We start from the raw sequence: 22808 nt of genomic DNA, 5'->3' as shown, positions 1-22808 counted from the left end.
TTCATTCAATACATCTTACTCTAATAATTTTTTTATTTGGAACATTATTTAACATAACATATGTATGCAATTTTAGCAACCCTTTCACTAGTCTGGAGTACTCATAAAATGCAAGTGATTTTTTAAGTAGGAGAGTTTTGTAAAAAAGTTATTTCCAACACATTCCCTACTCAATGTTGCAATATAAACAATTCAACTCCATACAGAACCATATGGTGTACATGAATTGAGGAACATAAAGTAAAGATTTAGGTCAGTGAAACAGAAAAAGGATAAACGGCTTTTAAAAGAAAATCTTTACCCATGACATATATAGTAAGTAAATGTTGCTATAGAATTGTAACTCAGAATAAAATATTTCCCATAATAACAACTGAACAAAGTACACTATTTTTTCCACACTGGTCATTTCATTCCCTAAAGAATTTTTATCAAGTAAGAAATATATCTCTAAATATGAATTAGGGTCATTAACAGAACAAGTTAATAATTATTAACAAAGAAAAAGTTCTTTCCAAATCCAAGTGTCAAGGGAAAAAACAAATTCTTTATCACTGAATTCTTACATTCTAGACTAATGCCACGTTAAGAGAATGAAGCTAAATTAAGATATCTAGCTAGTTTAAAACAGAGACTCAGAATTATTTTGTCCATCTAATGCAATAGTGATCTGAGATAAATTTTTCTTAGAATATTAATATTAAATTTAGAATTTAGTTAAAGGTTGCATGATGAATATTATTCTACATTCTGGAAAGAAGTATCAAATCCTCTCAAAAGGCTACAACTCATTGTTATAGTCCATAATTTAAGTACAATTCTCTACAGCTTTTATATGATTAAAGTATATACAAGCACATTTTTTCCACAAAGATTGCATTAAACATACGTAATCCTACTGTACCAAAAATATACCTTACAAATAATAATGAAATTATTTATTTTATTCATTCAAATGGGTGAAAACTTTCCAAGAAATTATAAAGTTTCCTCCAATATCCAAAAGGAAAATAGAACTCTTCATGCAAATAAATGTTATTTGATATTCATTTACTAGGAATATTTACATCCACATGGAATAATTATCCTTGATTAAATATTTATAGACTGAAAGGACAACTGTCAATCTTCACTGGAATAAAAATCACAGAAAAAGAACACTGACAATCCTTTTAAGAGAAGAAAAGAGAGACATTAAAAAAAGAAAAAAAGTTGAGAGAGTTGGGTTTGGAAATTTATGTCTAAAGTCATTACATTATAAACTTCAATATTCAGTCATTTTCAGTATTCTGTGTCTCATGACTATATTTTTTTAAATGACTGGAAAATCATTAAGAAATTAATAACCTTCTGGTTCAACACATTTATTATGTTTTATTCCTCACAAAACTTGCAATGAATTACTAGTAAAAGTTGTGGGAGTATAGATTACATGTGATGTGGAAGACTGATTTCCTATAAGAATAAACTTTACTGAATGCATTATGTATTATTAAAGAAAACACCTGCCACCACTCAATTTTCCTTTCTCTATTGTCCACGGCTTAACTAATATGCATTTTTTTTTAATAAAAGGTAATCTTACTGGGAGGGTATATTCATATAGAAGATAACACACACAATTTTCAGTAAATATAAAAATGCAAAAGTTTTCATGAAATAGAAAGTGACACTATAGTAAAGTATATGCTGATAAAGGATTGACTCATGAGCAAGAACATTAAATTGAAACCTATAAAACTCTTCAAAAATCTTGTGCTGTATACAGCTTTCTAAAACATTAAAAACATATTCAATATATTCAAATATATTATTACAAATAATTATTTTATATTTGTAATTATACTTACAAATAATGACTATAAATTATTCAAAACAGCTTAAAATTGATGTGAACAAATTCAATCTCACCTTCCCAAGCAAATAAACTGCTAATCATCTTCCCTGCCTGGTATCTACCACCACATTGGCAAGATATCATCGGCCATTAGCCCTACTCCTTGAAAGTCAATCATTTAATCATAACTTTATCCCTTCTTCTAAAATGTCTTCTATTTCTAAAAAGAAACTGCTCCATAACTTTACTTCTGCTGAAACTGGTCCATGTGCTTCACTATATGTAACACAAATTGTTAGAAAAGAAGAAATTGCTTAAGCTTAAATCAGTTCCCAGTTACAACTCTTTTGAAAAAAGTCACACCAACCATAAAGTTTTAAATTATACTTAGTACTGAAAACCAAATACTCACAAAGAAGGATCTTGTACGAGATCTTTGAGATTTATCCCACTGCGATCTTCTGCAAGATTCCTGAAGCAACTATCACTCACTAAACAGAAAAGGGGGAAAGAAAAAGAAAATTAAATTTTGCTTACATTTCAGTTAAATTACTGCTGACCAAAAGGAATTGTTAAATTAAAACTGGCTCTCTGGATATAGTTTTTCCAAACATCAATATTGATCAATTTCTTGGTCTGGTAGATTTACCAACAAATATTAATGTTCAATAACAAGCCAATAATCTAAGCACACAGACTTTATATAAATACCACATATAAAGGAGTAAACATGTGGGTCTAAATTTTGTTCTTACTTTTACAGGACTAACTTACCAGCACATAGTGGCAAGTCACTGCTTCCATAACAACTAGAAAAGATAAATTATGCCCAAAAATCATATTTTTAAAGATGTTGGAGAAAACAGACGCAAATGGATAAACTAGGAGAAAAGTGATATCTCTTCTTAGGTAAGCTGAGCCTCCTGATTGTTTTCATTTCTGTAGGATTTATCATTTAGACACAAGTTAAGAATCAGAAAGAGGAACACTACTAAGGACAAGAGAAGCAGCATAGCTCTTGACAGTTCATGGGTTGGCATGACAGATTGGAATCTTATGGAATCCTCAAAACACAGACAGTTTTCTCCTCAGAGATTTGCTGAGGATTTGTGCGGAGGAGAAGAGAATGCTGCAGAGGGCAAATAATGTTTTCTGTAGTGTTATGGTGATTAGGAGTCAAAGTCACACTACAACAGATAGAGCCTACCACTTTCAATGTAGAATTTCAACAGGTCTCCCCTCAAGACATGTGCTCTCAACCAAAAGCATCTCACCTTGAGAGGGGGAGATGAGTAAAAGGGAGAAGAACCCAAAATGTACAGTAAAATCTCTCACAATTTCACAGGACATAAGTACAACATCACACTAGAAAGAAATACCTACAACACAACAGGTCTTGTTCTTAAAATATTTAAAATCAGAGGTAGTCTAAGTATATCTAAAGCTGTCACTTAAACCACTCAGCTCAATTTGTGGTTGAGTTGAGGTAATTAGCACTCACCATTTCTTTCTAATATGGGATTGAGAGAAAATATTTACATCAATTTCTATCACCCTATAATAACCAGTATTTGGTATTCAATAAAAGTTACAAAGCATGGGAAGGAACACAAAAGGTGACCAATAACCAAGAGAAAAAATAATGTATATAAGGTTGACCCACAGATGATACAGAATTAGAAAACAAGAACTTTAAGAAAACAATTTAATGTAAGTTAAAGTAGAGAAAAATGTTCACAGTAGATGAAAAGAGGAAAATTTCAACAGAGAACTAAAATCTAGGAAAAAACACCAAATATATATCTGAAATTAAGAAATCAGTCAGTGAGTTTTACAGCTGATTTAACACAGCAAACACAGGATTAGAGAACTTGAAGAGATCAGCAAAAAACATCCAAACTGAAGCAGAGAGAGAAAAAACACAATTTAAAAGAACAGAGCATAAGAGACACAAACAGCCCAATGTAACTGCAGTTGAGAAGAGGAGACAGACAATGGGGAAGAAATAATACGTCAGAAAAACACAGCTGAGAATATTCTAAAACTGTTACACTACATTAACTCACTGACTCAGGAAGTATAGCCAACCCCACACCAGAAAAAGTGGAAGAAAATCATACTCAGTAGTCAAATGGCTGAAAATCAAAGATAAAAAAAAACCTTTAAAACAGCCAGGGCAAGAAAAAGGACACATTACCTACAAAGGAAAGACAATAAAACTGACAGTTGAGTATTCACCATAAACTATGGAATCCAAAGACAATGGAACAATATGTTTAAAATGTTGAGGGGAAAACTGAGAATTTAAAAGTCTATACCTTGATAAAATATCATCCTAAAATTAAAAGCAAAATAAAATTTTACTTTATAATGTTTTTATATTTGTTAGCATTAAGTATTGTCTATCTGATTTTAAAAGTTTTATTACATATATCTCAGCCATTTCTGATCTGCATAAGAAGAACATAACACTTGCCTTGTTCCTTTCAAAGATCCATTACTTAATATTTTATTTGAATTTTAGATTACCTTTTCTTGCAGAAAGTCCCTCAAAATTTATAAGCTTTAGGCCCCCCAAATTTGGATCTGCCTCTGATATAAATGATACATACAAGCAAAAGATATCCCCCACTCTTTTTGCAAAGAGTATAGTAATTTTGATTAATATATAATTTTCATTTCCTATTTAATAAGACACTGATTTCAAGCTGTTGATTTGAGACAAATTTTCTACTTTTCATAATTTCAACACAAATGCTCTTTATTATACCATTTCCTGAGTAGAGCCAAAAGTTAAAAAATAAACTGTTGGCACACTGTAAGAAAAGTTGATTTCCAGCTAAGCTGAACTAAAATTGAAGATATAATATATCACAAAATTTGTTCTCATAAAGTTTCTTGCCCAATTTGGCAAACATGAGAGCTTAGTTATAAACTTCAAGAGACTGAAAGTTTTGGAAACTTAATTAAAATGGAATAAACCTTTGTTCCTTTAAAGGCATGCCAGTCAGCTATCTGTGAAATGAATTTTGCCAAAGAAGGCACTTTTCTAAGATCCACATCCCATTCAAATTTTAAGTTAAAAACAGAGCAGGAAATCCAAAGAGAGAGTTTCTTAACAAAAATTCTGAAACTTTGGATGCCTAATAAAATATACTTACTGTTTTTACTGAAGATTTTTTTCACCAACGCAATGTTTTGTTTTTAAATTATAAATAAGAATATGGTACACTTTAAGAAGCTAGTGAACATACTTTTTCATATATAAATCACACCAAAATCAGTTTTAGTCATCATATTTTTCTGTTGTTTTTCTCCCCCAGTATATGCCAACTAAAGGAATTACTGTGCTCTTTGTTCCACTGATTAATACAAATTCTTCAAAAAGTCATTACAAAAGTCAGATAAAACAGGAGAAATTACAACAGAAACATGTAGTCAAACTCTATGCTACTAACATGAAAATTATAAACTTGTACCTCAATCTGGTTTATATTGATTTAATAATGTGGAGGGGATCAAAGAAAAATTAATTCAAAATATTTCTAAAATGGATTCTTCAGCAGAATTCTTATCCAATCATAGGCATTTTTTCCCTGTAAACCTTCATATTTTCTGAACTATAATCAAGATAATTGACATTCATTATGTGCTAAGCATTTCACACTCATTATCTCACTTAATCTTCACAATCATCCAATGATAGACCTACTATTTGTATCCCCATTTTAGAGACAAGAAACGAAACATGGGGAGATAAAGTATTCTTCTAGAGATCATATAGCTAATAAATAGCAGTACTGGGAAAATCCAGACCCCATAACTTCAGAGCCTACAATCTTAACCACTGCACCATACTGACCATGGTTCTCACTGATTTCTCATATATTCTGAATTCTCACGCATTTCCATAACTTTAAAATAAATGTTATAGTATTAAAATTCATTATGAGATAATCAATGCCACGCAAAACATTATTAAAGAATTACAGCTTTTAAAAGTTGAATAAAACAGTAGGCATCCTCCAGTTGGGTGGTTAATTAACTGTGCTTCATATCTCATGGGTTCTATGGAGGTATCTCAGATCAAATGGCATCCCTTTTCCCCTTTCAGCTACAGAGTTCTATTTTTATTTGTTTACATATTAGACTGGTTCAAAAACTATACTTGAAGAAATTTTACTAAAGAAATTTTTATAGCTGAAACACACACACATACACACCTCAAAACAGTATTAGTTCTACTCTCTATTATTTTATAGATGAGAATTATGGTTTGCCTATGGTCAGCAAGAGTGAGCATTTAAAGTTAGGACATACTTAGAAATATTTGTAAAACGAACCCTTAGCAGGGTTTTTAGCTAATCATAAGTACCTTTTTCTGTATATATTCATCATTTTGGTCTATAATCATGGTAATAGTTGACATTCATAATGTGATAAAAAGCATTTCATGTTCATTTTCTCACTTATAACAAGCATAATATAGTATTATGTATAATCGATTTGATCTTTGATAAAATCTTTATAATGTATTTTCTAAGTTGTATTATTAAAGATTATTTCATCTGATTATTAGGAATTATATTATGAAAGACCTAGCCTTCCCCTTCCTACTTCTAAGATGAGATTTATAGTCTATGTTGCTCTGGTCAGGAAGGATTTTCCTGTAACAAGAAAATTTCTATCCTCAAAAATTCATGTTTAAAATAGAGCATAGGAGGAACTTAGTATTTATAAAATTAATTGTATTGTCCCATGTTTAAGAACATGGAAATAAAGCACCATTTGAAAACTGCTAAGAAAACAGTAAAATAGATTTGATTCAAAACATTCATTATGTATTTCTAAATATCCAGTGAAATAAAATTCCAAAGTAAGGAATGGCCCTGTGAAAACAACTGATGATTAAAATGAAATAGAAGTTTATACTATAGAGAGATTTCAATTAATTTATTCAAAGCTAGACTGGACAAATGAGACAGTTTAAATCAGAGAAAAGGATAAAAGATATTGACGTAAGTGTTTCAAAAGAAATATTTGAATATCAAAAAGTTAGGGGCTGGTTCTTAGGAACATTACATATTTTTCCAAAAATATCTCTACGATCACAGTGTGAAAGCTAAATGTTTAGTGGAAAATGTCAGCATGCTGTCATTTTAAAATATCAGCAAAAAACTTCGGCATTTGATTTGTTTTATTCTATTCTGAAAATACATCAGATAGCTTAATAGCTGATATAAGAAAACTTAGACTGACTCCATAATTCTCGGGTTTCTTTTTTCAAGATAAATATCTAATCTATATTTTCTTTGTTTGTTATTTAGGTGAAACTCACATAATGCAAAATTAATCATTTTAAAGTGCACAATTCAGTGACATTTAGTACATTCACAATGTACTGCACATCCATTCATCCTTTGATGGCCATTTGGGTTGTTTCCACTTTTTGGCAACTATGAATAGTGCTGAGTGAGCAGGTGCGTACAAGTATTTGTTTGAGTTCCTGTTTTCAGTTCTTTGGGGTAAATAACTGGAAATGGAATCGCTGGATCATATGGTAATTCCATGTTTAACTTTTTAAGGAATCATCAAATTGTTTTCCAAAGCAGTTGCACTATTTTATGTTCCAACAGCAATGTATGAGGATTCTATTTACCCATACCTACAGTTGTTTTGCCTGTCTTTTTAATTTAATCATAATAGTGGGGTGTGAAGTGTTATCTCATTCTGGTTTTGATTACATTTCCCTAATGACAAATGATGTTGATCATCTTTTCATGTGCTTATAGTCCATTTGTATATCTTCTTTGGAGAAACGTCTATTCAAGTCTTTTGCATACTTCTTAATTGGGTCATTTATCTTTTTGTTGTTGTAAGACATCTTTATACTTTCCGGATACTAGACCCTTGTCAGACATATGATTTGTAAATATTTTCTCCCATCCTATAGTATGTCTTTATGTTCTCTTAATAGTGTCCTTTAATGTACAAAAGTTTTTTATTTTGATGAAGTTCAATGTGTCTATTTTTTCTTTAGTAGCTTGTGCTTTTGGGGTCACATTTAAGAAACCATTGCCAAATCCAAGGTCATGGGTAATTCCCCTATATTTTCTTCTAAGAATTTTATAGTTTTAACTCTTATATTTAGGCCACTTATCCATTTTGTGTTAATGTTTGTACACGGTGTGAGGGTAAGAGTCTAACTTCATTCTTTTACATGTGGATATCTAGCTGTTCCAGCACCATCTGTTGAAGAGGCTCTTCTTTCTCCCATGGAATGGTCTTGTCACTCTTTTGAAAAATTAATTAACCATAGACATATGGGCTATTTCCAGATTTAATTCTATTCTATTGATCTATATGTCTACCCTTAGGCAAATATCATACTATTTTGATTACTGTAGCTTTGTAGTAAGTTTTTAAATTGGGAACTGTGAGTCCCCCAACTTTGGTTTTCTTTTTCATATTGTGGACTACTCAGCATCCCTTGCAATTCCATATGAATATTAGGATTCTAATCCATTTTTTACATCAAATTTTGGTGCCCATTTTAAGCAGATTCACCTTAAGACACATTTTCCTGTTACCAATTATCTGCCCTCAGATACCAATTTCTATTTTTTTCCATGCCTAGGCCCTACCATTTTCTATCTGCTACGAGACTAGCTCCCTGAATTCTTCTAAAAAGGATGTAAAATAAATACAAGAACTATTACTTATCAATTGAATGAGGAACATGAACAATTAAAGAAGGTAAATTGTTGTGACGGAAACTTGGTAATTTTCTTAATGTATTCAACCTAAAATTACAAGCCAAAACAATGCTTATACGCAAAACTTATACTATGATAGTCATTTCACAAATACAAATGTAATTTTAAGTACTTTCAAACTGTTTTATGCACTTTGTGTGTTGTCAAAAGGTAACACATTCCTATTCTGACAAAAGTTAAAACAAGAAGCAAAATGTTCTTTCCCAATACATTTGCAACAGCTATTTTTTTGAGTTCAAACTATAGTTCCAGCAGCATTTCATTGGATCTGATGCAAGTGCAAAGAAAATTTTCATGTTTCGAAATCCATTTAACTTTGCAACTGAGGAGCTTCCACCTTCTCTTCAATTGGAAGTGATTATTCTGCAATGTAATTGCATGCTAAAAGGCAAGAAAACTTAACAGAACTCTAAAAACACATTCCAATAATTAATGTGCTCAATTAAAATCATATGTTCAGGGACTGATACGAATATCTGTCAGTAACTATCAGTGTGAAGACATCTGCAGAAAAAATATTCCATACAAATGAGCATTAACAGATAAACACTTGCAACTGAGTTTGATGACAGGTAATAATAATTCTAAACTCTAATTATTACCCCCAATTCCAGTCTTTAAATTGCTAAACATGTATTGCAAATATTGCAGTCAATTATTATTATTATATTTGAATTTCACAAATTTAAAAAATTGTGAAAATTTATTTTCTTTCTTGTTATACTAATATATCCATAATATTCTCAATTTTGCCTCTAGGCTCACAAAACCCAGAATATTTACTATCTGGTCTTTTATGGAAAAAGTTTACTGACCCCTGGTTTATAAGAACACACTAGGGTTACCATGCACTAGAAAGAGCTGGTTGATGTTGTAATTCCTGGCACATGCCATTAGTAAAGCATATGCCCATGACTTTGCACAGAAGGTGCTAATAGAAGATGATATATGCTCTTCTCTATTCCTCTGTATCTCTGCCCAAAGCCCATATCAAACTCTAGTTAGTGGGAAAACTTCCAAATATATTTATCCCTCCTCACAGAGGTTCTCCTACCAATCCTCGACAATGTCGGATCAGTGAAGACTCAGTTGGGAGCCAGAAGTACCATGCTCACTGAGCAGTACCAGGTAGGCCCCATCTCAAGTATCAAAGGAGGCCAAATAGAGACCTTGACTTCTACCCCAATGTGGCAGTAAAGAGACAGTGTCCACCTCCCTTTACCTGTCTGAGTATTGTCTGAATAAGCCAGGTAAAACAGAAGGTTTAAATAAGATCCACAGTTCATACCATAATACCTCAAATACCCAGATTTCAATCAAAAATCAATCATCATAACAAGAGCCAGGAAGATCCCAATCTGAAAGAAAAAAGACAACTGACAGGTGCCAACTCCAAAATGGTAGAGATGTTAGAATTATCTGACAAAAATTTTAAAAATCAGAGAAAAATACACTGAAAAAGAAAAGCCTTAAGGACCTATGGCACAATAACAAAAGATCTAACTTTCTTATCATCTGAGTCTCCAAGGATGGGAAATGGAGGGCAGAGCTGAAAAAGAATTTGAAAAAATAAAGGCTTGAAGACTTCCTAAATTTGGCAAAAGACATAAACATAAATTCAGGAAGATGAACCAACTTCAAACAATATAAACTTAATGAAATTTATACCAAGACCTATCATATCATAGCCCAACTTCTGAAAACTAAAGAAAAAAAATCTTGAAAACACTGAGAGAGAAACTACACCTTACCTCTAGGGGAAAAACAATTCAAATGAAGCAGGTTTCCTATCAGAAACCAAGGAGGCCAGAAGGAAGCACTTTTTCAAGTGCTCAAATAAAAGAACTACGAATCCACATGCTATATCCAGGGAAAATATCCTTCAGAGATGAAGAAGAAACTAAGACATTCTCAGATGAAGGAAAACTAAGAAAATTTGGCATCAGCACACCCATCCTAAAAGAGCTGGATCTGAGAAAAGATAAATTAAATTGACAAACCTCTAACAAGACTGACAAAGAAAAAAGAGAAGACATAAATTACCAATACCAGGAGTGAAACAAGAGATATATCACTACAGGCTCTGTAGAAACCAAAACAACAATAAAGGAATATTACAAACAACTCTAAAGGAGTTGATTTGGGCAACGTAAAGGAAATGGACCAATTCCTCAAAATACAGACTACCACAACTCACCCAACATGAGATAGATAATTAGAATAGTCCTACAACTCTTAAGGAAATTGAATTTGTAATTTTAAAAGGAAATGGATGAATTCCTCAAAAAACAGACTACCAGAACTCAACCAATATGAACTAGATAATTAGAATAGTCCTACAACTTTTAAGGAAATTGAATTGGTAATTTTAAAACGCCTCAAAAAAGAAATCTCAAGGTTCGGATGGTTTCTCTAGAAAATCCTACCAAACATCTAAAGAAGAATTACCACTAATTCTACACCATCTCTTTCAGAAAATAAGGAGGGAATACTCCAAATTGATTTTATAAAACTACTATTACCCTGACAAAGAAACTAAACCAAGAGAGTACCAAAAACCAAAACCAAAATCCCACAAATATTTCTCATGTGAATACAGACTCAAAACATCCTTAAAAAAATGTTAGCACATAGAATTCAGCAATATACACAAAGAACCGCACACTATGACCAAGTGTGGTTTATTCCAGGAATGCAAGGCTGGTTCAATATTTTAATAACAATCAACGTAATCCAATTATTAACAGGCTAAAGAAGTAAAATCACACGATCATACAACTGAAACAGAAAAAGCTTTACACAACACTCAACACCCCTCCATGATAAAAACTCTCGGAAAAAAAAGGGAATAAAAAGGGAAATTCCTCAACTGCACAAACAATATTTAAAAAAAACTTCAGCTAACACAATTCTTAATGGAAAAAGACAGAACACCTTCCCCTTAAGGTCAGGAACAAAACAAAGATGTCAACTCTCATCACTTTTATTCAGTGAAGTAATGGAAGATTTAGCCAGTACAAGAAAGCAATAAAAGAAAACAAAAGGCATGTAGATTGGACAGAAGAAAGCAACTTCAAACTGTCCCTTATTGCAGATGACATGATTGTCAACACAGAAAATCTACAAAAGACTCCTAGAACTGATAAGTGAGTTAATCAAGTTCTTAGATTATAAAACCAACATAAAAAAATCAATTATATTTCTATATACTAGCCATGAAAGCAAGAATCTTGAAGTTAAAACTATAATATCATTTACAATCATTCCCCCAAAAATGAAATACTCATATGTACATCTAACAAATCATGTGTTGGACTGGTAGACTAAAAATTACAAAATGCTGGTAAAAGAAATCAGAAAACTAATAAATAGAGAAACATATGGTATTCGTGGATTGGAAGACTCAACATGGTAAAGATGCGAATTCCCCCCAAATTGATACATAGGTTTAGCATGCTTCCTATCAAAATCTGTGAGTTTTTTGTATGTATCTTATTAGATAACATACACAATATTATTCTAAAATTCATATGGAAAGTCAAACAAACTAGAATAGCTAAAGCCATTTTGAAAAAGAACTAAGTATGAGGAATCACTCTTCTAAATTGCAAAGACGACTTATATAGATACAGTAATCAAAACCACGTGGTATTAGCAGAAGGATAAACTCACAGACAAATGAATTAGAATAGAGAACCTTGAAACAGACCCACACAAATACACCTAACTCATTTTTGACAAAAGTGCAAAAGGAAATCAATGAAGGAAAGATAGTCTTGTGAACAGGTGGTGCTGGAGCAAGCGGATACCCATAGGCAAAAAAATTTAACCCCTACTTTTCTTATACCTTATAGAAAAATTAACTCAAATGGATTACAAACTTAAATGTGAAATATAAAACTATAAAAATTTTAGGAAAACACAAGAGAAAATCTTATAGGCTAGGGTTAGGCAAGTAATTCTTAGATTTGACACAAAAAGTGCCATCCTTAAAGGAAATACAGATTAACTGTATTTCATCAAAATTAAAAGCTTCTATGTGAAAAATCCTGTTAGAAACGTGAAAATCAAAGCTACAAAATGGGAGAAAATATTTCCAAACAACATACCCAACAAAAAGCTAGTATCTAGAATATATAAAGTAACCAAAAACTCAGTAGAAAGAAAAAATTAAATGTTCTAACTAGAAAATGGGCAAAAGACATGAAAGGATATTTTGCCCAAGGGGATATACTAATGGAAAAGATGTTCAACATCTTTAGCCATTAGGAAGTGTAAATTAAGATCATAAAAACATACCGTTACACACTTACCAGAACAGCTAAAATAAAAAATAATGACAAAAACAAATGGTGACAAGGATGTGGACAAACTGAGTAACTCATACTTAGCTGGGGGGAATGCACAATGGTACAGAACTCAGCAATATAGTTTGGCAGTTACTTTAAAAAAATAAGAATGCAGGAGTCAGCCCCATGGCCTAGTGGTTAAGTTCAGTGTGCTCCACTTCAGCGTCCTGGGTTCGGTTCCCCAGTGTGGAGCTACACCAATCATCGGCAGCTATGCTGTGGCAGCAATCCACATACAACACAGAGGAAGACTGGCACAGATTTTAGCTCAGGGTGAATCTTCCTCAGCAAAAAATATAAATAAATAAAATAAGTATGGAACTAGCATGTAACTCAGCAAATGCACTCCTTGGCATTTATTTAACCCAGAGAAATAATAACTATGTTCACACTGAAAGCTGTACTCAGATGTTTACAGCAACTTTGTTTGTATTTGCCCAAAAGAAACAACTCAGATGTTTTTCAATGGGTGAATGTTAAACAAACTGTGGGACAATCATACCATGGAATATTACTTGGTCATATAAAAGAAGAGACTACAGGGGCTGGCCCCGTGGCTGAGTGGTTGAGTTCGTGTGCTCAGCTGCAGGCAGCCCAGTGTTTCATTGGTTCGAATCCTGGGTGCGGACATGGCACTGCTCATCAGACCACGCTGAGGCAGCATCCCACATGCCACAACTAGAAGGACCCACAACAAAGAATATACAACTATGTACTGGGGGGCTTTGGGGAAAAAAAGGAAAAAATAAAATCTTTTTAAAAAAAGAAGAGACTACACATACACACTATAACCTGGATGACTCTCTGGAGAATGATGTTGACAGGAAAAATAGTGCCCCAAAATAAGACACGAAGCATGGATTCCACTTATATAACTTTCTCGCAATAAGAAAATTATAGAAATGGAGAATAAATTCAAGGTTACCAGAGTTCAGGTGGAAATAAGCATAGGAGAGAAGTGGGTTTACAAATAAGCAATATGGGAAATCCCTGTGTTGATGGAAATGTTCTATATCTTTACTGGGTCAATGTCAACCTCTTGGGTGTGACATTGTACTAATTTTGTAAAAACAATACCTTTTGGGGAAGCTGGATAGAAGGCACGAAGGATCCTTCTGTATTAAATCTTATGACTAAATGTGAATCTACAATTATCTCAAAATAAAAAGTTTAACTTAAAAAGTCCATTACATTTTTATATACAAGGAATAAACAATCTGAAAGTAAAATTAAGAAAACAATCCCATTTAAAATAGCACCAAAAAGAATAAATACTTAGGAATAAATTTAACAAAAGAAGTGTAAGACATACATTAAAAACTTAAAAATATTAATTAAAGACTAGCTAAACAAACACCACATTTACACGGATCAGAAAACTTAAGATGGCATTACTTCCCAAATTGATCTACAGATTCAACAAAATCCTACCAAAATCCCAGCAGGCTATTTTGCAGAAATTATCAAACCGATCTTGAAATTCATATGGAAATTCAAGGGATCCTCAATAGCCAAAATACTTTTTTTAATTGATATTTAAAATTTTACTTGAGGCATTAATTTTGTATACTTCAAAATTCAAAACATATAAAAGAATAATAGTAAAGGTTTACTTCCCACCCCTGTTCCCTAGCCAGCAAGTTTTCCTCTAGAGACAATTAATATTTTCCACTTCTTCGGTATGCTTCTAGAGATATATTCTAAATATGTAGATGTGTTCCTTTTAAACTTCTTCATTTTATTTTTATTGAGGTCACATTGGTTTATAATATTATATGAATTTCTGGTGTACATCATTACATTTCCATTTCTGTATAGACTGCATCATGTTCACCACCAAAAGTCTACTTACCATCAGTAAATGTCCATATGTATCCATTTATTCATTTCATCCTACCCCCATCCCTCTTCCCCTCTGGTAATCACTGATCTGTTCTCCCTAACTATGTATTTATCTCCCACATATGAGTGAAGTCATATGGTGATTGTCTTTCTCTGTCTGAGACATGGATTGTTGTTGTAAATGGCAAGATTTCATCTTTTCATGACTGAGTAGTATTCCATTATATCACATCTTCTTGAAACATTCATCTCTTGATGGGCACTTAGGTTGCTTCCATGTCTTGGCTACTGTTAACAACGCTGCACTGAACACAGGGGTGCATATATCTTTTCAAATTAGTGTTTTTTGGATAAATACCCAGACGTAGAACAGCTGGATCATATGGTACTTCTGTTTTTAATTTTCCAAGAAATCTCCTCAGTGCTTTGCATAGAGGCTGCACCAATTTGCATTCCCACCAGCAGCATTTGCTGTTTCTTGTCTTTTTAATAATAGCCATTCTAATGGGTGAGAGATGATATCTCATTGAAGTTTCGATTTGCATTTCCCTAATAATTAGTAATGAAGATCTTTTCAAGTGCCTGTTGGCTATCTATACATCTTCTTTAGAAAAATGTTCATATCCACTGCCCATGTTTTGATCAGGCTGTTTGTTTTTTGTTGTTGAGTTGTATGAGTTCTTCATATATTTTGGATATTAACCCCTTATCAGATATATGATTTACAAATATCTTCTCTCTTTTCATTTTGTTGATGGTTTCCTTTGCTGTGCAGAAGCTTTTTAGTTTGATGTGATGCCATTTTTTAATTTTTTCATTTGTTCCCCTTGCAGAGGAGACATGATATTCAAAAAGATTCTGCTTAAGACTGACGTCAAAAAGCATACCATCTATGTTTTCTTCTAGGAGTTTTACTGTATCAGGTCTTAAACTCAAGTCGGTAATTCATTTTGAATTACTTTTTGTGTATGGTGTAATAGATGATCTACTTTCATATTTTTGCATATGGCTGTCCAGTTTTCCCAAACCATTTATTGAAGAGACTATTCTTTCTCCACTATATTTTGTCAGCTCTTTTGTCGAAAATTACCTGCCACAGATGTGTGGTTTTATTTCTGGGTTCTCAATTCTGTTCCATTGATCTCTGTGTCTGTTTCTCTGTCAGTACCATGCTGTTTTGATTAATATAGTTTTGTAGCATATTTTGAATTTAGGGAGTATGATACCTCATCCTTTGTTTACTCGGGATTGCTTTGGTTATTCGGGGTCTTCTATTGTTCCATAGAAATTTTAGGATTCCTTGTTCTATTTATGGGAAAAAAGTCATTGGGATTCTGATTGTGATTGCATTCAATCTGTACATTGCTTTAGGTATTACAGACATTTTATGTTAATTCTTCCAATCCATGAGCATGGAATATCTTTACATTTCCTTATATCTTCTTCATTTTCTTTTAACGTCTTATAGTTTTCGGTGTACAAGTCTTTTACCTCCTTGGTTAAATTTATTGCTAGGCATTTTATTCTTTTTGTTGCAACTGTATACGGGATTGTATTCTTGACTTCTCTTTCTGATATCTCACTGTTAGTGTCTAGAAATGCAACTGATTATGTTGAATTTGTACTCTGCAACTTGGTTAATTATTTCTAATAGTTTTTTGGTGGATCTTTAGGGTTTTCTATATATAGAATCATGTCATCAGCAAATAGTGACAGTTTTACTTCTTCCTTTCCAATTTGGATCCCTTTTATTTCTCTTGCTTAATTGCTCTCACTAACACTTCCAATACTATGTCAAATATGAGGTTTCCGAGTGGGCATCCTTGGCTTTTTCCTGTTCTTAGAAGAACAGCTTTCAGTTTTTCACCATTGAGTATGATGTTGACTGTGGGTTTGCCATATATGGCCTTAACTATATTCAGGTACTTTCTTTCTATACCCATTTTATTGAGAGTTTTTATGGTTGTTGGATCTTTTTAAATGTTTGTCTACATCTATTGAGATGATCGTGTGATTTTTATTTTTCATTCTGTTAATGTAGTATATCATGTTGATTGATCTGTAGAAGTTGAACTATCCCTGTGTCCTGAGAATAAATCCCACCTGAATGTGGTGTATGAACCTTTTTAACGTATTGCTGTATTCAATTTACTAGTATAATGTTCAGGATTTTTGCATCTATGTTCATCAGCACTTTTGGTCTGTAATTGTCCTTTTTTGTGCTGTCTTTGTCTGGTTTTGGTATCAGAGTAATGTTGTCCTTATCAAATGAATTAGGAAGTGTCCCTTCCTCTTCAATTTTTGTAAGAGTTTGAGAAGGATAGTATTAAATCTTCTTTGAGTGTTTGGTAGAATTCACCAGAGAAGCCGTCTGGTTCTGGACTTGTTCTTTGGGAGGTTTTTGATTACTGTTTCAGTCTCAATCCCTGTACTTGTAATTATTCTATTCAGATTCTCTATTTATTATTGACTCAGTTTTGGGAGGTTGTATGATTCTCAGAATTTACCCATTTCTTGTAGGTTATCCAACTTGTTGGCATAAAGATTTCCAAAGTATTCTCTTTTAGTCCTTTGTATTTCTTTTCTATCTGTTGTAATTTCTCCTCTTTCATTTCTTATTTACTTGAGCCTCGTCTCCTTTTTTCTTACTGAGTCTAGCTAAGGGTTTGTCAATTTTGCTTATCTTTTCAAAGAATCAGCTCTTAGTTTCATTCATCTTTTCTACTGTCCTTTCAGTCTCTATTTCTGTGCTGATTTTTATTATTTCCTTCCTTCTTCTGACTTTGGCCTTCATTTATTCTTCTTTTCTACTTCTTTTAGGTGTAGTGTTGGACTGTTTATTTGAGATGTTTCCTGTTTCTTAAGGTAGGCCTTTATTATTATAAACTTCCCTCCCAGAACCGCTTTTGCTGCATCCCATAGGTTTTAGTATGGTGTGTTTTCATTTTCATTTGTCTCCAGGTACTTTTTTTATTTCTCCTTTGTTTTCTTGATTGATCCAATAGCTGTTCAGTAGCATGTTGTTTAGTCTCCACATATTCCTGACTTTCTCAGCTTTCTTGTCATAGCTGATTTCTGGTTTCATACCATTGTGGTGAGAAAAGATACTTGTTATGATTTCAATCTTCTTAAATTTATTGACACTTGTTTTCTTTCCCAACATATGGTCTACCTTTGACAATGTTCCATGAACCCTTAAGAAGAATGCATATTCTGGTTCTTTTATATAATTATATCATGTCCATCTTTCTCTCTCATAACCTTTTGGGGCTTGAAGTCTATTTTAACTTATATAAGTAGGGCTACACCTGCTTTCTTTTAGTTGTCATTTGCTTGGAATATAATCTTCCATCTCTTCATTCTGAGCCTATGTTTGTCTTTAGAGCTGAGATGGGTCTCCTGCAGGCAGCATATTGTTGGGTCTTGTTTTTTAATCCACCTAGCCACTCTGTGTCTTTTGATTGGTATCAATCCATTTACACTTAAGTTGATTATTGATAAGTGAAGGCTTAATATTGCCATTTTATTTTTTTGTTTTGTTTGTTCTATATTTCCATTGTTTCTTTTTCCCTGTGTTTCTCTTTGCCATTTCAGTTAGGTGGTCTTCTGTGATGTTCTTCTCAGTTGCCTCATAACCAAATCAAAGTGGTTATAATTATTTTTAACACTTTGTTTCTCTTTAGCATTTGTGTTGTAATTAGGTGTTCACTAACCTATTCTGATATAGCGTTGCAATTTTCTGATTCTGTCTGTCTACTTATCACCTTGATCAAAGCTTTGTATACCTTTGTCTTTTTGTTTCAGGTAGGAGGGATTCTTTCAACATTTCTTGTAAGGCAGGTCTAGTGGTGATAAACTCCCTAAGCTTTTGTTTGTCTGGGAAACCCTTTATTTCTTCTTCATATGTGAGAGATAACTTTGCTGGATAGTGTTCTCAGCTGACAGTTTTTATCTTTCAGTATTTTAAATATATCATTCCACTGTCTCCTGGCCTGTAGTTTCTGCTGAGAAATCCACTGGCAGCCTGATGGGGGTTCCTTTGTAAGTTATTATTTTCTTCTCTCTGGTGCCCTTAATGTTCTTTCTTTGTCATTGACTTTTGACATTTTTAATATGATGTGCTTTGGAGAAGGTCCTTTTGCACTGAGATAATTAGGAGTTCTATTAGTTTCATGTACCTGTATATCCAGTTCCTTCTCAGGTTTGGGAAGTTCTCAGCTATTGTTTCTTTAAATAAGCTCTCTGGTCCTTTCTCCTTCTCTTCTTCTGGGATACCCATTGTCCTTATGTTGCTGTTCCTGATTGAGTCAAATATTTCTCCTAGAATTTCTCCATTTTTTAAAAATCTTAATTCACTTTCCTTTTCTACCTGAATCATTTCTAGCTTTCTATCTTCAAACTCACTAATTCTTTCTTCCATATGGTCTAGTCTATTTCCAGTGCCTTCTACTTCATTCTTCATCTCATTTATTGTGTTTGTCAGCTCCAGAATTTCGTTTGGTTCTTTTTTAGAGTTTCAGTCTCTTTGTTGAAGTACTACTTCTGTTCATTAATTTTATTCCCAAGCTCACTGAACTCTTTCTAAGTTTTCTTGTAACTTCTTGAGTTTCTTCATGACAGCCATTCTGAATTCTGTCAGTTAGATCACAATCTTCCATGTCTTCAAGTTTGGTTTCTGCAGAGTTATCATTTCTTCTTTGAGTGATACTGTGTTACTGTAGTTCTTCATGGTGCTTGATGAGTTGTTCCTCTACTGGTGCATCTGTGGTAGCAAACAACTTCCTATTTGGGTAAGGCTTTGTTTACTTTGATCCTGAGCTGATTCTGGTTGTATCTGAGAGTCTGCACTTTCCACCCTCCACTGCCTCTACTAGAGGCATCATCAGTGTCCTTGTGCTGCTTGTGCCTTCAAGACTACTGGTGGCTTCCTGCTTACAATGTTGCTGCAGTCGTGGGTGTCAACACTGGAGTCACCAGCCTGGCAAGAACCTCTGCAGCTTACAGGGTGGCAGGTTCACCCACTGTGGCAGGAGTTTGAGTCATGGGCAACTCTGCCATGTCCAGGTTCATTGGGTCTGTAGGTGCCACTGCTATGGGGGTGGGGGGGGGGGTGGTGGCTGAGGTTGTGGTGGTCTCTGCAACTGGGAGCGACTTTGGTTGGAGGCTCTGCTGTTGCTGTTACCTAGCTCTCTGTGGGTTCTCCATGGGCTCAAGCACTGCTGCCATTTGTGCCTCGTGTGCTACTGCTCTTGGGTTACCTGGAGTTGCTGGCAATGCCACTGCCAGGGGTGCTTGTTTTGTAGGTGTCACTGCCACTGTTGGGTGGGTGAGAGTCATGAGTCACTTGAGTCACTCCACCACCTTAGCCACCGGGGCTAGGGGTACCTGGGCCATGAGCACCACCAGGGCTCTTGAAGCCTCTGGTGTCTGGCACCTGTGGGGTTCCTGGAACCTCAGATCACAGCCACCACCGCCACTTCCGGGGGCCCAGGATCTTGTATGCAGCCTCCACTGCTGGCAGGGCGAGTGTCAGGGTACCACCACAAGGGGCTGAGTCATGGGTACCACTGCAGTTCCTGAAGCCTCAGGTGGCAGGCGCCACCCATCACTGCTCGGGGAGATGGAGGGGCTGAGTCACGAGTGCTGCCAGAGTTCCTGTAGCCTCTAGTCTCTGGCATTGGCATGATTCCTGGAACCTCAGGTCATAGGCACCATCCCTGCTTCTGAGGGTATCAGAGTCTTGGACGCAGCCCCCACTGCTGGGAAGGCTAGGGTTAAAGGCACTGCCACCAGAGGAGGTGGAAGGTGCTGGGTCACAGGTATGTATCATTGCGGTTCCCAGAGTCTCCAGTTGTAGGCCCTGCAGTGATTCCTGACACCTCTGGGAGCATGGGCTGCTTGGATTCCTGGAGCCTCCATTCATGGCCCAGTTATGGTAGTTCTTGGGGCCTCCAGTTGCAAGTGCAGCTGAAGTTCCTGGAACCTTGGGAGCCGCAGCCACTGTTCCTCTGATTCCTCCAGGAGGTCCAGTCCCCCCACCTTCAGATGTATAGATGTATGGATCTCTCAGATGTTCTGGTGTGCTCTGCAAAGAGTCCTTTGTTGGTCTATGAATATCCTACTGGTTGTAGCTTAGAGGGGAAAGACAAAGGGAACAACTCACTCTGCCATGATGCTAACGTCACCTCCCAAATAACCTTGAAAAATAAAAAAAGTTTGGGGGCTCACACTTCTCAATTTCAAATCTTATTACAATCCTATGGTAATCAAGACAATATGGTACTGGCATAAGGACAGACATAAAGACCAATGGAACTAAATTGAAAATACAAAAATAAACCCTGACAATTAGGGTCAATTGATTTTCAACAAAGGTGCCAAGACAACTCAATGAAGGAAAGAAAAGTCTTTTCAACAAGTGTGACTGTGACAAGTGGATATCCACAGGCAAAAAGGTAGACTCCTACCTTATACCATACACAAAAATTAACTCAAAATGGATCAAAAACCTAAATGTAGCAGGCTACAACCTCAAAACTCTTAAAAGACAACACAAGAGTAAATCTGTGTGACCTTGGATTAAGCAAGAGCCTCTTAGATATGATAGCACAAGCAACATGAATGCAAAAACAGATAAATTGGATATTATAGAAATTAAACACACTTTTGTTTCAAAGAACACCACTAAGAAAATACAAAGACAAACCCACAGAATGGGAGATAATATTTGTAACTCATATATCTGATAAAGCAGTATCCAAGATATACCAAGAATTCTCACAATTTAACAATAAAAAGACAACCCAATTAAACAATGGCTAAAGGATGATGAGCCAATAATACATGAAAAGATGCCCAACATCATTAGCCATGAAGGAAATGAAAATCAAAACCACAATGAGATAAAAACTTTATACTCACTAGAATGGCTATAATCAAAAAGACAGATGATAGCAAGTGTCAGTGAGGTTGTGGAAAATTTGGAACATTTACATTACATTGCTGGTGGGAATGGCAAATGGTGCAGCCACTTTGGAAAACAGTTTAGCAGTTTCTCAAAGTTAAATAGAGTGTCACCATAAGACCCGATAATTCCACACTCAGGTATATATCCACGAGAAATGAAAATATATGTGCATGCAAAAACTTTTATGCAAATATTCAAAGCAGCATTATTCACAACAGCCAAAAAAGTAAAAATAATACTAATGTGCATCAACTGATGAATGAATAAACAAAGAGTGGTATATCAATAAATGAAATATTATTTAGCATCTTAAAAAACGATGTACTGGGGCCAGCTTGGTGGTGTAGCGGTTAAGAGTGCGCACTCCACTTCAGTGGCCCAGGGTTCGATGGTTCAGATCTGGGCGTGGACCTATGCACCGCTTATCAACCCACCTGTGGCAGGCATCCCACATAGAAAATAGACGAAGATAGGCACAGATGTTAGCTCAGGGCCAATCTTCCTCAGCAAAAAGAAGAGGATTGGCAGCAGATGTTAGTTCACGGCTAATCTTCCTCAAAAAATAAATAAATAAAATAAAATAAATGAAGTACTGATACATGGTACAACATGGATGAACTTGGAAAACAGTATGCTAAGTCAAAGAAGCCAGGCAAAAAAGGCCACATATTATATGCAATGTCCAGAACAGGCAAATAAAAAGTCATGTGTCACTTAATGACTTGGATATGTTCTAAGAAATGTGTCATTAGGCAATTCTGTTGTTGTGTGACCATCACAGAGTGTACTGAAGGGGAACAAAACTGGCCACCCTAAAATGTGTCTCTTTAACATGAGGATTATTTTAGACTGATTATTTTTACGAAACAAAAGACTCAGAAAGTTTCTTCTGTTACCTCCCTCTTAACTGCCTAAAAGAACTCAGATAAAAAACCCTGTCTCAGAAAGTGAGCTATCACCTCAGCATAAAATGAACTAGGTGGTAGACAGGGAGGAACCTAGAAAAGCCTGTTTGTTGGGCTCCGCTCTGTGTTCCT

At 34.5% G+C, this 22808-nt stretch overlaps 1 protein-coding gene across 4 annotated transcripts in view; it reads right to left on the bottom strand.

The window, feature by feature from the left end:
* Positions 1–22808, bottom strand: part of LOC124230929 (gephyrin) — a 575937-nt gene that overhangs the window by 445851 nt on the left and 107278 nt on the right. For all 4 annotated transcript variants that reach the window (XM_046647482.1, XM_046647483.1, XM_046647484.1 and 1 more), the window contains exon 2: positions 2250–2328. In XM_046647482.1, the coding sequence (XP_046503438.1) occupies positions 2250–2328 (79 nt within the window). The remainder of the gene's footprint in view (positions 1–2249; positions 2329–22808) is intronic.

This window comes from Equus quagga, chromosome 20 (genome assembly GCF_021613505.1).
Source record: "Equus quagga isolate Etosha38 chromosome 20, UCLA_HA_Equagga_1.0, whole genome shotgun sequence".
Classification (NCBI taxonomy): domain Eukaryota; kingdom Metazoa; phylum Chordata; class Mammalia; order Perissodactyla; family Equidae; genus Equus; species Equus quagga.
Note: the sequence above shows the minus strand (reverse complement) of the source record. Positions and strands in the feature narration are given on the sequence as shown.